Source organism: Falco peregrinus, chromosome 4 (genome assembly GCF_023634155.1).
Source record: "Falco peregrinus isolate bFalPer1 chromosome 4, bFalPer1.pri, whole genome shotgun sequence".
NCBI classification, from domain to species: domain Eukaryota; kingdom Metazoa; phylum Chordata; class Aves; order Falconiformes; family Falconidae; genus Falco; species Falco peregrinus.
In genome coordinates, this window is record NC_073724.1 from 19,631,900 (window position 1) to 19,647,934 (window position 16,035).

Here is a 16,035-nt window from a genome sequence, read left to right on the forward strand (position 1 = left end):
GCCCACTACCGTGGCTGCTTCTCCTCTGGGAACGTTATTATTCTGAGTTTCCCTGTTTTATTCAGGTGTAATATTGGATTTGATATTCGACAAAGGAAGGAAAACAATGCCAGCATTTTAAAAGACAACAATGTTCTTCCATCCTGCCTACAAGATAATGGACTTCAAACAGAGACTGAAGAAATCTTCAGCTCATCCAATGTTATAAGCCACATACAGGATACAGATGGGGGGTGGTGGGGGTGGATCTTAAGTCCAATGGCTATTTTTGTTATATAACACAAAGCCATCTTAGTTTAGCTAAGCTTTAAGTAGAATATCTCACAGCAGTTAGGTCAGCTGGCAGAGAGCAACAGCATCTTTCTTCAACCCAAACGCAGCAACAACAGAAACAACCTTCAGTCTGTGTCTCTAATAGTCATAACCCAGAATGCTTTAATAAAGCAAATTTTATTGCAAATTGTTGGGAAAAAATTGTATTTTTGTCACAAAAAACGTGACAGATGTGCACAACCACCTTACTGCTCAGAAGCCAGAGCCTGTTTTTGCTGTAATGGAAGGTTTGGGTTTGGTTTTTTCCCCTCTCAAGTGCTTGCCGAGGTTAACCTGGCAGGCAGCTAAACACCATGCAGCTGCCTGCTCACTCTGCCCTCCCCACACACACCCCACAGCGGGATGGAGGAGAGAAATGGGGGGTGGGTGTGTAACATTCATGAATTGAGATAAAGACAGCTTAATAGGACAGAAAGGGAAGGGAAAATAGTAGTAATAATAATAAAAAACAAAAGAAGTGATGCACAATGCGATTGCTCATCCCTTGCTGACTGATGCCAGCCTGTTCCTGAGCAGTGGCCCGTGGCCAGCTCTCCCCCTAGTTTATATACTGAGCAGGACATATGGGATGGAATATGCCTTCGGCCAGGCTGGGGTCAGCCGTCCTGGCTGTGTCTCCTCCCAGGTTCTTCTGCTCCCCGCCCGCCCCCAGCCCCCCTCCCCGCCACCCACTGGCTGGTGGGGTGGTTGAAGAGGCTGAAAAGTCCTTGACTTGTGTAAACACCGTTTAGCAACAACTACAACTTCAGTGTGTTATCAACATTATTCTCACCCTAAATCCAAACCACAGCACTGTACCAGCTACACTAGGAAGAAAACTACCTCAGAAAAAAAACCCAGGACAGTGCTACCTTGCCTTTGTGCTAGAACATACTGGTCTCATTGCTCCCAGGGAGGATCACAGGGTTTCTCTCCATTTGCTTCACTCAGCATCAGGCAAGATGTGAAATGAGATGACAGGAGATGCATGGCAGCACTGATAAAGAGCTGGAAAGCAGACACCAGTAAGACTGGCTTGGATAGCAGATGCTGTGAGGAGGCAGAAGTGTATGTGCTGAGAGGAGATGGATGCCAGGGTAGGAAGATGATTACTGGATTACTTGGAAGGAAAGAAGAGGTGAAGAAACATCAGCACCTTGAGGGGAAAGGAGACTTGAGTGAAATGGTGATGGGCAAGACCATAGCACCTGGTGAGCCAAAGAAGGGAGGAGTTAGGCTGGAAAACTGAAGAGACAGACTGGGTAAGAAAAGCAGGACAGCAGCAGGTTTGAGGGGATGGTGCTAAGAAGCCTGATGAAAAGCACTCTTTGATATGGGAAACGAACCCATGTAAGCAGAAGAATGCCTATCTCAGTCCAAAAAAACCTTTTAGCTCAAGTGGTCAACAGCAGGCACCTAGAACACAATATCAAAAAAGGATAGGAACCGTAGAAGAGCAGCAGTATTTTCCCAGGACAGCGTTTCACCACCACCTCTCCATACACAAGATTAAGATCCCTAACAACCGATTAACTGTCCTATCGTGAAATGTCCTGCTGGGCTTTGACCCTTTGTAGGCTCTCAGCATACACAAGACACTGTGGCAGAAGGCAAAAGGCTCACATGAACACTGTGCAACAAAATACACAACTACACAATGACTTCTGTTTGCTTTGGAGCCTGAAGCTTGCTCATCTCATTTGATCACCTGGTCTTGTTGCAAAATGACTGTCCCTCATCCATCCTCTTCAAGCTACTCATGACTTTGCAGAGCACTGTCAGAACCTCCAGGCATCTTCCTTTCTATGCTGGAAAGTTATCATCTACTGTGTCATTTCTTCTACAAGAACCATGTCATTCTTAAAACACTTAATCTTCACTCTTCAAATTCTTCAGTTTCTACTATATCCTTCTTATGAGGAAGGCCAGAGCAGCAAAAAGTGTTCACAAATACAGGTAAGTCCATAACTGACACAGTGATACAGTTGTCTTAATTCCCCGTTCCTTTCCTGATAATTTCCAATACTGCTTTTTTGACACTAATGAACCTGTTTTCACAGAGCTGTTAATACCCAAGGTCTCAGTCCTGAGAAGTTAAAGGCTACTCACAGTATCGCCATATACAGTAAGATAAGATAAATTTATTTTGTGCTTTTCCCATGTATACTGCCTTTACTGCATTAATTTTCGCCTGTCATTTTACCTCCAGTCAACCAATATCAAAGACCAATCTGAAATTTTTTGGTTTGCCTTTATTAATTCTACCTTGAATAACTTAGTGTCATCATCAAATGGGTCACCTCACGATTTACCCTTTTTCCAAATCACTAGTAATTTGAATGTCACTGGCACAAGAACTGATCCCTTGAGATTCTGCTGGTGACCTTTCTCCACCTTGAAGATGGACCATTAATTCCTGCCTTTTTTTATCTTTCTTCTTATTTAGCTACAGAAGAGTTTTCTCTTCTATTCCATGGTAGATTAATTTCTTTAATAGCTTCTGGTAATGGACCTTGTTAAATTTCTTCTGAAAAATCAAAGTAGACACACTATCCATTTGCCTACCTACTCCTTTAAAAAAAAAAAAAAAAAAAAAAAAAGAGCCTCTTGCTCAATATCATACTCACTTGTAAGTCCCAATATTCCTAGGGGCTCAACACTTCAAAAAAGCACCCCCACACCCCAAAACAGATTTACTGAAATGCATTTCCAGGATCTTTCCTAGCACCTTTTAGAAACATCCAGTGATTCCCATCACTGACTCTTCCTTTGCACTGAACAACTGCACCAAATCTGTGGGCAACATTCAATCCTCCTCTGAGACCAGAACATATTTAGCATGAGATCTCACCATGGCTTTCAGTTAGGTGACAAATCTGTGGGAAGATGCTTCATATGCAAACCAATTTAATGACATGCGGTAAGATGTACACTTCCTTTCTCTCCCTCTCCCCATCTTTCCTTCCTAAAAGACTAAGCAAACAACACACTTTAATCAGCAGAATTCTTCCACTGCAAAATATTAAGTACTGTATGTTGAAGGAAACACCAAAAAACCACAACAGGATTAATCAACTCTGTAGCGCTACTAAGATGCTCCGATAAAAGCTTCCTGGCTTCTCTGTTCCAAAAGCTGGATTCATACAATGAACAAGCTATGAAACTTCGGCAGTGGCTTCATGAAATACTCCCAGGTTGTGTGTGTATGTATGTGAATGGACACATTTATCAAAACCAAATACATGTATATGCTTCTTAAAGAATCCCTGGGTGCATGTGCACACACACTGTTACAAGCACTTTACAATTTGGAGCCTGACTATCAACAGATACATTTGGTTTCGAAGCTTCCTCCCAGCCTTTCTCCAGCCTTCCAACTACGAACTAGGGATGACGCTCCTAACCCTTGTGACCTTTGTGAAACTAAACCTGTCTCTCCAAAGTGCTCCGGTAAGGTTAGAGAAACTTCTAAGAGGAAAATTAAAACTTCAGGCAGGATCTGAGTGGTGAGCATTAACTAAGGCTGTGGGAGAGGCCGAGCCAGGAGGTCAGAAGAAAACACCGAAGAGCTCATTCAGGCACACACAGCGAGACAGGGCAGGCAGATGGGGCTGCCCTGCAACTGCAGCCTCCCTGATGCCCCTTGCACAGGAAGGGACCCACAGTCAGGAGGCCACCTCAGCTTCCCCCTTTCATAATTTCTGGGCTCTTTTTAACCTTACTAATACTCTTTGAAGATGACTTTTTGTGGCTAACTCATTTTAAATAAAGCACTGCAGAAAAAGCAGGAAGATGCTGCTTTTAATCCCTGGCACACTCATATAGCCTGGACAGTTACAGAAAACTTAGACCAACTAGCATTAGTCATTAAAGCAGAAAACTGATTTATCTTTTCAAGCTTCTAAACATTTAACAAAAAAACCCCAGAAACAGTATTTACTACAATTGGTAACAATTTTAACTACAATTTTTAATAGATAGCTATGAAGATGACTTTCACATATCAGTGAACACTTCCTGTAAGCTGTTCCTACAGTGTATACACCACCTGTTCTCGTCTCCTTTGTCCATTGTAAAGAAACAAATTAACCCCTCATTTTCATTGCTTACTTATAAAGAATTCTTCTACTGCTTTAGGAGTATATCTGCAGAGCTATGTGTTCAAGATCTCAAGAAGTTTTTTGTGTTGTGACTTGTTCCACAAATCCTTTTCTTATTAAAACCTTACTGCAGTCACCAAACAAGTAAAACATACATACACCCTAAAAATGCACAGAAATACGTAAGTTCAGATTTATTTCTTCTGGGGTTACTATACAAAAATAAGATGTTTTATATTTACTCTTAGTCATACATAAAGACACATTCTGGTCACCACCAGAATGCTGATTTTGCTTTATCTTTTCACTTCAAGGTTTCCATGCCTTCAGCTATGATTTGGCTAAACCAACAGCTGAACGAATGTTTGGCTCAAGTGAGGAGGTGGAAGCCTCCCGAAACAGGTTCCTGACTGCCTGAGGAAGTTTCCATGCTGCTGGTAGGCGATCTCATTCAGGATTTCTCTGCCCACTCCCCACCTCTTCCTCCAACTGATGATATTTTGCCCCCATGACCCACGCCAAAGGCCACTTTAACAGTTTACACAGTCCTCCTCTGCAAAAAAAGTACTTGGAAAGACACAGTTATAAACCATGAGGTAATACAGCTGCTCAGAATTATAATAAAAACATAAACTCCTTACTGTTTGTACAAACAATTAGTAACCCAACCGATGCTTAACAGCCACTTTATTACAGAAGCTGACCATAAAATTTGGCCCAGCAGAGTTCAGGTATAACAGAAAACCATGTCTATTTAACAGAGCAGGTCAAAGCATGCTCCTAATTACACTGCTGCGCAGAACTGCATTTAAGAAAACACCTGAAGAACTGAGGCTCTAAAAGGTTGCTGCACTCAGCTCAGTCATGAGGATGCAGAAACAGGAGAAAACTCTTGACTGCTGGCACAATGCCGAAGAGCTGCCTGTGTGCAGCCAAGTGCGGTTTTGGACCTGGGCAGGGAGCACCTGCCAAGACTTTGCTGCAGTGGAAGGAAGCCAGTGTGTTAGGACACCTCATTATCCCTACAGCGCTTGCAGTTTTGCAAAAAAAAAAAAAAAAAAATGTGCCCAGCCTGTGAAGGCAGGGCTTTCTCATCCTTCCGCTAGCACTATACCAAAAACACCACTAGTAGGCAGGAAAGTTGTCTGTGAGGGAGCGAAGAAGGGAGATGAAACATTTCTTCCAATGAACAGTTGTGCCTTTCATTGTGCATAGCATTTCTCTACCTGTGGTCTCCCCACTAAGCCATTCAGATTGTCAGTATTTTTGGAGATACTTTCCTTCCTGTCAGCTAGCACTGTCAGAAAAACTAGACATGTAGTTGCGTAGGCTGAAACTAAGTGCATTTTTTTTTTTTATTTTAGGAAAAGTGTGTGGTATGAGGCTTGTCTGCATCACTCACGTGGCTGAGCAGAGACTGAGGCAAGCTGGAGGTGGATAGCTAAACTAACAAGGACAGGAAAACCCCATGATAATTACTTAATGTCATGCTGTTGATTAGGTGCCGCATGGAAAAGCCAGTGGAAAGTGCTTCCAAAGTATTCATAAGAGAAGCTTTGCCGTTGCAGTCAAAGACGGGCACTAGACAGTGAGCTGAGAGGGGGGGAAAAAGCAAAAAGCAAGTACTGCCATGTAGAAGTAAACAGGCATTTCACATACTTGTGTGAAAAAAACTACAGTAAAAATTGCAAGTGAACTACCAGATGAATCAAAAGAACTGTCAATTACATAGATCTCTATTTAAATGATTAATTCCAGGCATAACCTTGGTGTTTTCTTTGGTATAATTGGCTAGGCATACATTTCAAAACTTGAGTATGCCTTTTCTTCTGACATCAACAAGTGGTTAAGTTTACAAGCTTTTAGAGTAATAAAGCATGACAAGTTAATAAATATTTTCAAAGATGTTTTTGTTAAAAGCAGAAACAGAAGCCAACTTTTCACTACATAACCAAACAGCAAAATATACTTGTTATATAAACCTAATCCACTTGTTTATGAATAAACGATTGCAAGTAATCACGTTTTGATTGACAGAGGCTACATACATCATAATATTCTATACATCTGGATCCTTCAAACACTGTCTGAATACAGTGCTTAGCAGCATACATTAACAACATAATGAAACACAGTCACATGTGAATACGCCAGCAAGCGCTTTGCACAGCGCAGTTAATCAATGCCTTCCCCTTTACCCAACCTCGTAGTTGTTTCGTCTGCCATGCCCATGTATCGATTCACAAACTTCTGCATAGTTTAGCTTCTACTCTCTCTCCAGGGCTACGGTGCACAATGAGCAGCTAGGCTGGGATGTATTTCACCAACAGTAAATGAAATGTCATCCACTTAGAAAAGTATATCCATACATTTATCCAAGCTATTCAAACAATCATGGCACTGGGACAAGGATGTCCTGCTCCTGCTGCCAGCTGGGAACACAGAGTGAACTACCTCATTTCACAACCCACGCTGCACAAATTCGCCAGCTGCTTTTTTCTCAGGCAAGAAGTGAAGAGAAGAAAAAGCAAACCAGAACTGCTTATTGCCCACAGTGCCCCAATACAGGCAGAAATCCTGCCCTCCTGCTGTAGCCCATTGCAGACCTCCCTCCAACATTAACAAGGCCAGGCTTGCAGCCAGGGTATTTTTCAAGAACAGTTTTCAAAGAACAAAGTGGAAATCACGGGCTCCTTTGCACTGCCTGACCAAATCCTGCAGCCGTGCCCCACAGCAAGCTTACTGTTACCATTTTGGAGGGCTCAGCCTCAAAAGCACCTGCTTTGTCCATGCTGCAGGTGTGGGGATGCCAGCACACACACACGCCATGCAACACCAAGGAAGCAATTCAGACCACTGTTCCACCAGCACATCTCATGGCTCATCATCCTTGCCTGAGCACTGACACACATGTGTGGCTCTTTGTCAAGCAGTACATACCTCACTCAAATATCGTAATTTAACCCTTTGATCTCTGTATTACTAAAAAAACCCCAAAACCAACCACCCTCAAATCCAAGATTTTTTTTTTTTCCCCGCCTTGAAGACAGCAGTCTGGCACCATCATTCAAGAGACCTAAATATCCATCTAGAGTCCTATTTCTATCATAACATGACTAACAGAGCATCTGGCCATAAGAAGTACACACTGGAAGATACAGTTTTCTAGAGGAAGGAAGATAAGGATAGTTTTATGGCAAATGCCATCAGTGCGTTCAGAAAGGTAACTGAAGTTTACTCAACAATTTTCTTTTCGCAAGAATTTTCCCCTCTTCAATGAACTCAAACTGTACAGTAATCCCCTGCGTCCCTGGAAGCATGTAACAAATAAATCAGTAAATCAGACTTATTGCACAAGAACATCTCAAAGCTTGCAGTTTTAAGAACACTGCAAAGCCCTGCACACAAACACAAAAGTAGATTTTTAAAATAAACCAAACCAGTAATACTGTTGTTCTTTGGGTTCAATTAGAACATTTTTAGGGGCATATTTATGTGGTCACTGCAAAGACACATGGCAGACTCAAATAAGGGGTTTTCATTTTGCCTTATTTAAATTACTGCTTTTATGTTTTAGTTGCATCCACTTAAAATACAAAGCTGTGTAATCTAATAAATCCGATCAACAATTCGAAAGTATACTGCTACAAATAGCTGCAGTAACTACCATCATGCACAAGTCTCAAAGAGAAAAAACTCATGGAGCAGCCAAGCGCTGCAGTGATACGCTCTCTACATGTCTCAGAGTGCCTCAGCTGAAGACTGCGACGCAAATGGACTGTGAAGATGATCTGGCCTGAAAGCGGACACATTTCTGTCACTCACTGTTTCTCACCTCTGTGGAAAATAAATGTCAAGATGGAAGAAACTATAAGCTGATTCAAGATACTGAAAATGATTTTCACAGCAAAGCGGAATTTGTAAGATTCAACCCTGCAATGAGCTGCCCACTACCAAAGTTTCTTTTGGCACCTTAATCCTTACCAGAGTCAACGGATTTAACGTTGATCTATATCAAGGGCCTATACTTAACAAAAATTACTAAGAAATGAGCAGTGCCAGTATCCAGTTCCTGAAATTGCCCACTAGCAGCTACCACACCAAAGGTAGCTGGGGCACATGCAGAACTGACAGGCAAAATCCCAAGTTTACAAAAAATTATCTTTTAACATTGAAGAAGTATTAGCAGGAGAGAAAGAAAAAACAGCTCTCAGGACTCCTTAACTCTGTAAAAAACAAGATTTAGGAAAAAAATTCCAAGACAGACATAGCACTGCTTATGGTGATAATTAATGAAATCAGTATCCTCATACTGAGCTGTTTGTGCAGGCTACAAGATTAGTTAAAACACACATACAAAAAAAAAAGAAAAGGGGGCGGGGGCAAAACAAACAACCCAAAACCAAAGCACCCAACAAAAATAACAATATTGCATACAATTATTAAAAAATATAATCTTTCAAAGCTAAGAGACATTGACAGACTGAATTCAATCAACTCCCTGCCTCCAGCCTACCCCTTTGATGTACAAGGCAGCAAGAATATTCAAGGTATCTGACCACAACTTTTCGAAAACACAAAAATCAAAGTACTAAATTAAGAGTAACTGTCCAACAGGAAAAATAAATGAACAGTCTTCATTAAAAACCCCAAACAACACTTTTTTCCCCCCCTTCAAGACCTCTGCTCTTTCCAGAGGATCTGTTAATTTCATGACCAGCTTCACCACTATGAAGGCAGCAAGCCAACAGGAGAGGACAACATGGGCTGCTAGCAACAGAAGAACACCTGCTGCTGCACACTAAGCAAGCCCAGCTTCCCACAATGGGCTGTACCCCTAACCTCACATGTGGGAACATGACCCACTCCCCTCCAGCCTTCTCCTCTAACGCTTCTTTACCACATGCAAGAAAGTCTTACTTTAACCATACACAACAAACAGAGGGCTGGTTGATGGAGAAGAGACAGATACTGGCCACGGTCACTGTTTTTCCTCTGGTGGCCACTCTTCTCCCAGTAAACTCTTGGGAAGATCAGTATCTAAGGCTTTTGTTTCTGTTAGTTTTATTCTAGTAAGGGTCAAAAGATGAATGGCAGCATAGAAGGATGTCAAACACACACAAGGCAGACACAACTGCGTAAACTCAATTACAAGGAAATAGTGTATGAGGGGATTTTAAAACAGAAAATAGGAGCTAAGGGGCAAGGCATTAATGGGCATGAGGTGCTTAAATGTCTAAAATTTTTGCCTGCAGCAAGCAAAGCCTACTTTGCTACCTAAAGATAGCAGACCTTAACCTCCCAATAATTTTTCATTCAAAACTAACTCCGGAAAGACACCTTAGAAGTCCAAGTTCAGTTCCTCACTCCTGCCGGGAACTGAATATAGTCCTGTTCACAAATTTATGAACTTCCTTCTAAATTATTAGACTTACTCCTTTTATCAGAAGACTGTTGGAGCTCCTTATTCTTGCAGAAACCTCCTTATAATTTCCAGATTAAATTTATTCATGGCCAATTTATATTCATTTGCTCTTGTGATGACATTGGCTTTTATCTTAAATTAGGTTGTAAGTTCTCCAGGGCACTGACCGAATCTGCATAAGCACAGAGAATCCGGAGCATAATAGTTCCATGATCATAATTCAGAGCTTTGCTTATGATGACAATACAATAAATAATTAGTTTTTATAGTTCCACTAGTCTGACCTTCTTCAACCACATCTCTAATCAGTTCAAGTGCACTTGCACAGAATCTGATCAAATCTATCACGATGACGCTAGATGAGATTGCAGTTCTGCCTCACCTCTAACAAGTTGCTTATCTGGCTCTACTAGTACAATGATACTACAAGTTGATGTTTTTATCTTCTCTATGGAAAACTAAAGAAAACACAGCGGCAAATGGGGAGAAGAGTGCATTCCTTTTATAGCCTTAGAACTTTTGGAGGAAGTGACCAGCTCCAGTCATGCAGAAGTCTGGAAAACACACAAAAAACAGCAGGTTCCTTCCTTCAGTCAGGATTTGTATTACTAGAGGCAGGTCCATCTCTCTACAGAAAGTCCTGAATTTGGGTTCTCCTTTAACATTTTTGGCACAGAACAAACTAGTCATTCTTACCTATGGTAGCACTGACTGATACATTGCAGGTCTGGAAATACCTATTTCATATCTGTACAAACATACATCAGATCTAGAAACCTCACTGAACAATAAAATTTCCCTGATACTCCTCAGCACAGATTTTGCTTATCTGCTGCTTTGGCACCTTTGACCATAGTGGTAGCATACTTGTTACTCTGCAGTCCTATTTTTGTTAAGCTGGCACACTCACTGCCTGGACATCAGGTAGAGCGTGCCATGTATTTTACCTATTCCACTGAACAGAAATTCTAGAAAGACTGTATTTTCTGGATTTATTTCATTACTTATTTCATGGAATAACTGGCTTGAGTTGCTTTCCACACATTTTAGCTGCCCTGGTTTAGTATAAAAGCAAGTTCAAACTCAGAACTCCAGCATTTGAACATGAAACTAGGCAGCCGATTTACCACAATTCAAATGGCAATAGTAAAGTAACATATTTAAATAGCTCTTGAAATAATCTCAAGAAAATGTTGTGCCTAGAACGTTAACGAAAAGGACAAATTAATACAATTCAGTTTTCTGAATGCTGACAGGAGTAAAGCTTAACAAAAAAAATAATTAAGGACTGAACCTCCCTTTTAAATTGGTGAATCGATTCAAAGCACCCAAGGACACAGGAAAGAATAGCAAGCAACTGCAACAAAAATAGTTGCAGAAAGAAACAACAGAATTTATAAAGTAGCTTTTGCTTGCTTTCAATAAAAACCAATTCTCTTGTCTTTCACAGTAAGAGACCAAGTGCTAGATATTACAAAAACAATGGGGGTAAAAAAAGAAGTATTTCTTGAGGGATGAGTAACTTATGAACAAAAAACCTTGTAAACTGGGCGCACATGTGCATGTCTATATGGAAGGAAAAAGAAAGAAGACGACAGATAATGACAAAAATGGGGGGAGTAAGCAGAAGTCTGGTTTTCAGTCACTCATGAAAATAGTATTGGGAAGAGCAGGAGTATTTTCTCTGTAGATAATACAGTTCCAAAGGACAGACCAATTAGACAAAACCCGCCTCAGAGAAGATGATAATACAGAGGTTTAAAAGTAATTTATGTAAATTCTCTATCTTTTTCATCAAGAGACTAAAAAAATCAAAGAGCAGGAAAAACCACACTGAAACTGTCACTTACCCAAACATCTGTAGGGAACCACAATGTGGGGGTGACCATTGCACTGCTTCCATCCCCTTTTGCACCAATTCTGGATTGTAACTGGCTGGTTGGCTTCGACAACATTGGTGATTTGTAATTCAGGGTAGACCTAGAGTTAAAAATATTAAAAAAAACCCGTCATCACAAGTATGCACTCTGGGTCATGCAATACTCTTACACATGTTTGTAACAGGGGTATCACAATAAAATACTCAAAACAAAAAAACACTCATTCTCCTATCTTCTCCCTCTTCTGAAGTGTAATGTATTAACTCTGTGGCATGAGTACATGCACTTACCTGGAAAGGTGGTGTGTTTGTTCATCATTAAAAACATGTGGCTGCCAGCTCACTGGCTGTAAAAATACAACTTGGCCAGTAATACTTGCTTAAGCTAAAGATCAGCTAAACAGGTGTTTCACTGTTGACCAAAATACCTGCTCCTCCATGTTTAGGCTACTGCTTTCTTGCAAAAATCCATATATGGGATGTAATCTCCATACCTCTAGAATTAATACCATGGCTTTACATTTATCTCAATCACTTTTAACAAACACCATTAATTCTTTCCCACTGCAGTGTGCATAGTGTTAACGGTCTGTTAAATCAGTTATTCATATTTAGGTTTACATCACCAGTATTTCCAACTTCCCTAAACTGCCGAGATCAAAATCCTATCCGTTCTTAATACTGCAATACACTTCCACACCCACAACCACACCACCAGCAACCTGGATGACTAATTTATTGGCAGGCCAAAACTTTGATCAAGCCACATACTTGGCTTTTTATCTCCCTCCCCACCCTTTTTTTTAATTTTACTATCAATAATAGCTCATCTGGCCTCTTTTGTCAAGGACAGGTCTTAACCACTGACCTCTTCTGCAGACCCACCACCCTAGTCACCTTCTGCACGTGCATTTCAGTTCACTGGGAGCCCACTGCTTTGCACGACGCTGCGGTTCATGCTGCATAAGGATTTCAGAGTATGCAAACTGCATTCCCTATGGATAAAACTTAATAGGAATATGTGCTCCTGGAGCACACCTAACAACTGGTTAGTCCATGCCACCAGGCTAGAGCTAACCAAAGCACAGCCTGTGAAGCACACCCAGTGTGGATGCTGAGCCCCTGCTGCTTCACTTCGCACTCGCAACCCTCACTGCACCACAGTAGCTGCTAACACAGCCTATGGATCTTGCTTTTGGTTTTTTGAATTGGCAATCTATGAGCCTTAACATCAGACTCACAAGGTACTAGTTTTCCTTAGCCTTTCTTCATGCAATCCTTAACAATTTCCAAGTAGGTCAGATCTGAGGATATATGTGGACTGAAAACTAGTCTACTCACACCTACCAGTGGAAAAGAAAATCAGAAATGGGAACAAGCCTGAGGAAAAAAAAAGTAATTGGAGATGGTCCAAAAAACACCCTACGGAAAAGGAACATAATCCCAACTAAAGAGATCTGGGTTGAGACCGGGTGAATTTTGGCAGTCCAAAACTTATGTTTGGAAAAACACTTTAAGAACCTCGACAGCCCTGCCCCGAGGAAAAAGGATTTGTCTCAATCGCGCATCTCCCCCAAGCTCACAACATCCCAGTGGGCCAGGACATCCTGGCACTCCCCTGACCGAAGGATTAAAATCTAACTATGGCAAAAATTAAACAAGCAGGCTATTTAACTGCAGCTTGAGTACAAATTTAAACTTCAGAAGACACCAACAACCAACAGCACAGCCTTTTCAGATTTGAGATCAGTAGTCTCCGAATGAATGTAGCCTGGGCCACAGGCGTGGTAAAACCAGAAAATAATCAAAGCATTATTGGAAACACTTGAGAAGAATTTCTTACCTTTCATTGAAAGACAGGAAGGGGCCAGTATAATTGTAAAACTGAACTATATTAACAGGTTAATGCACAAAACAAGGCCAGGTACAATAACAATGCCACGGAAATGACTACAGACAGAAACGCTACTTAACAATGTATTTTATGCTAAAGAGCCTGAACATCAACCTTGTATTGTATTAAAAACCAGCATTTTTAATATCAGATACCTCATGCTTTGCATAAGCACTTCACAGAAGCCATCTGATATGTTTTTGCCAGCTTTGACAGCACCCTCAGCTCACTACAATGGATGGTTAAAGTGTGCGCAGAAGGCTTCAGATGCCACCGTCTGCATTAACCCAGCACACGATAAACAGTTCACTCCAAGAAAGTCCACAGAGTAGAAAACAAAACTCAAAGAGTGAGTTTCCTGCACTCAGAAGACTGTAGCTTTGCTTTGCTCTTTTTGTCAGGAGATGACCAGGGCTGATGGTCATCATCTGTATTACAAATACACCATCATCTTCACACTTCTCACAGAAACCAGCTCCAGAGGAATTTGCTGCTCCCCCTGCTCCAAAACCTGAACTCTAAACTAAAACAGCAAGGCTGCAAATCCAAGAAAAGCTCCCCTTTCCTCTTCAATCTCTATCTTTTTCCCCTTGGGTCTCCTCCATTCCACCAAACAGGTCTGCACATGCTCATACTTTTGACTTGTCACAGCACTGCCAAAATGGATTAGGAGGTCACCGTGGCAGGAAATTTCACACCTCAACTGCAGTATAAATACTACACCACAGGGCACCACAGCACCCTCAAGAGCTAACAAGCAAGATGAAAGAGAAAGATTTTATTTTAACACTGCCTTCAGCATCGTCATGCTGCACTCTTCCAAGTTCATACATCCACAGACATCACATCTGAATAATTACAGCCCATGGTTACGTAATGCTGGATGCCATCACAAACCATGCACTTGATATATCACAGTGTCACCAACAGATTCTCATTGGGGACATTTTAACATTCCTCAGGGTTAAATGTCACTTGTCACATACAGAGGAAGTAAATGCCTTAAATGAAGACAACTAAAAAAAACTTCACAATGGCTGGGGCAGGAATGTTAAAAAAGGAAATTAAGAAAAAAAAACCCTGAAAGCAATTTATGCATCCACAGAAACATGTACCTAGCTTTACAGTGATAGAAAATAGGATTCTGATCTTTGAGAACAAAGACACATTTAGTTGTTTTCCCGAGGTGAATTTCTAATGCGTGAGAGTGCATTATTACGGTAGAACCTTAATGAATCCATAAGTTAGAAAAAAAAAAAATAATTACTTTTTTCCTCTCTATTTCCCAAACCCACCATTTTAACTTCTGGCTAGTACAGTGGACCAAATTCTAAGTAGTTAACAGTATTTGTCAAAAGCACACAAGGACGAAGAAATACAAAGAAGCCTCTTCTCCTGTTTCTATGTCAATTGCTAAACTCTTAATTTCCTTTGACAGCTCACACAAAGCTCTGTCCACCCGTCACAAGAGAAACAGGCTTTGAATTTCATTATCAATAGGTTAATGCCAGCAACGTGTATGCACTGAGGAAAGTTCCCCTCACTAGACTTACATAAGGTATTTGCTCTGAATTGAAGTGGAACCTACTTAGTGGCACAGAAAACTGAGCCTCGTTATTTATTTATAGTGTCCCTAATGAGCCACTGCTCCTTCTAGGGAGTCAGAGCCAGCAGCTCTAGAAAGTTACAGAAGATCCAAGCTTTCAACTTTATTGTACTTGGCTGCAAAGCAATTCCTTTACTGTATTTTAAAAGAAATGGGGGAAGAAATGGAAGTCAGTGTAATCTAAAAATTTTAACTGGCAATCAAAAGTTACAGTTAGATCTTCATTTACTTCCATTTTCATTACTAAGTTTCCCTATATACTGACTTCAGAAGCAAAAATATAAAAAACCTCTACATCCAGGCTACTCAGAGTTTCATGTAATCATGCTTACATTCATGTTTACCACTACCAAGTCTGATAACATGTCCATTTAGGACTAAAATGCAGACGTGCTTAATAAAAGAAAGCATGTTTTGATCCATCTGCATACGAAGGTGTAGATGATACAGTGGTGACAGCGTTACAACAAGTTAGTCGGGTACGTGATACCTAACAGGAGATTAGGGATTTCTTTTTGAAACAAACCTGGGAAAAACAAAAAGATATACATGGCAGAGGCAAACGTTAAAGCAAAGCAGCAGCTGGGCCATCACCCACAGGCACCCCTCCCGCCCGCAGAAGGCAGGTCAGCCCAGAGGCCTCTCCACACAGCCAGTGCCGGCGGCTGTGTCCCCAGGCCTCTCCTGTGGGACAGGGGACTTCGGAAGGGCCAGCTGGGACAGCCGACCACAGGCACTGGCCAAGGCGAGTTCCCCGCGGCACAAGGGAGGCACGGCCCTCCCTGGAACGCCGGGGCCAGCGGTTCAGGAGGACTTGGG

General features: G+C 41.4%; 1 protein-coding gene across 2 annotated transcripts in view; it reads right to left on the reverse strand.

The window, feature by feature from the left end:
• Positions 1 to 16,035, reverse strand: part of APP (amyloid beta precursor protein) — a 229,123-nt gene that overhangs the window by 137,661 nt on the left and 75,427 nt on the right. For both annotated transcript variants that reach the window (XM_055801199.1, XM_055801198.1), the window contains exon 3: positions 11,688 to 11,817. In XM_055801199.1, coding sequence (XP_055657174.1) covers positions 11,688 to 11,817 — 130 coding nt within the window. The remainder of the gene's footprint in view (positions 1 to 11,687; positions 11,818 to 16,035) is intronic.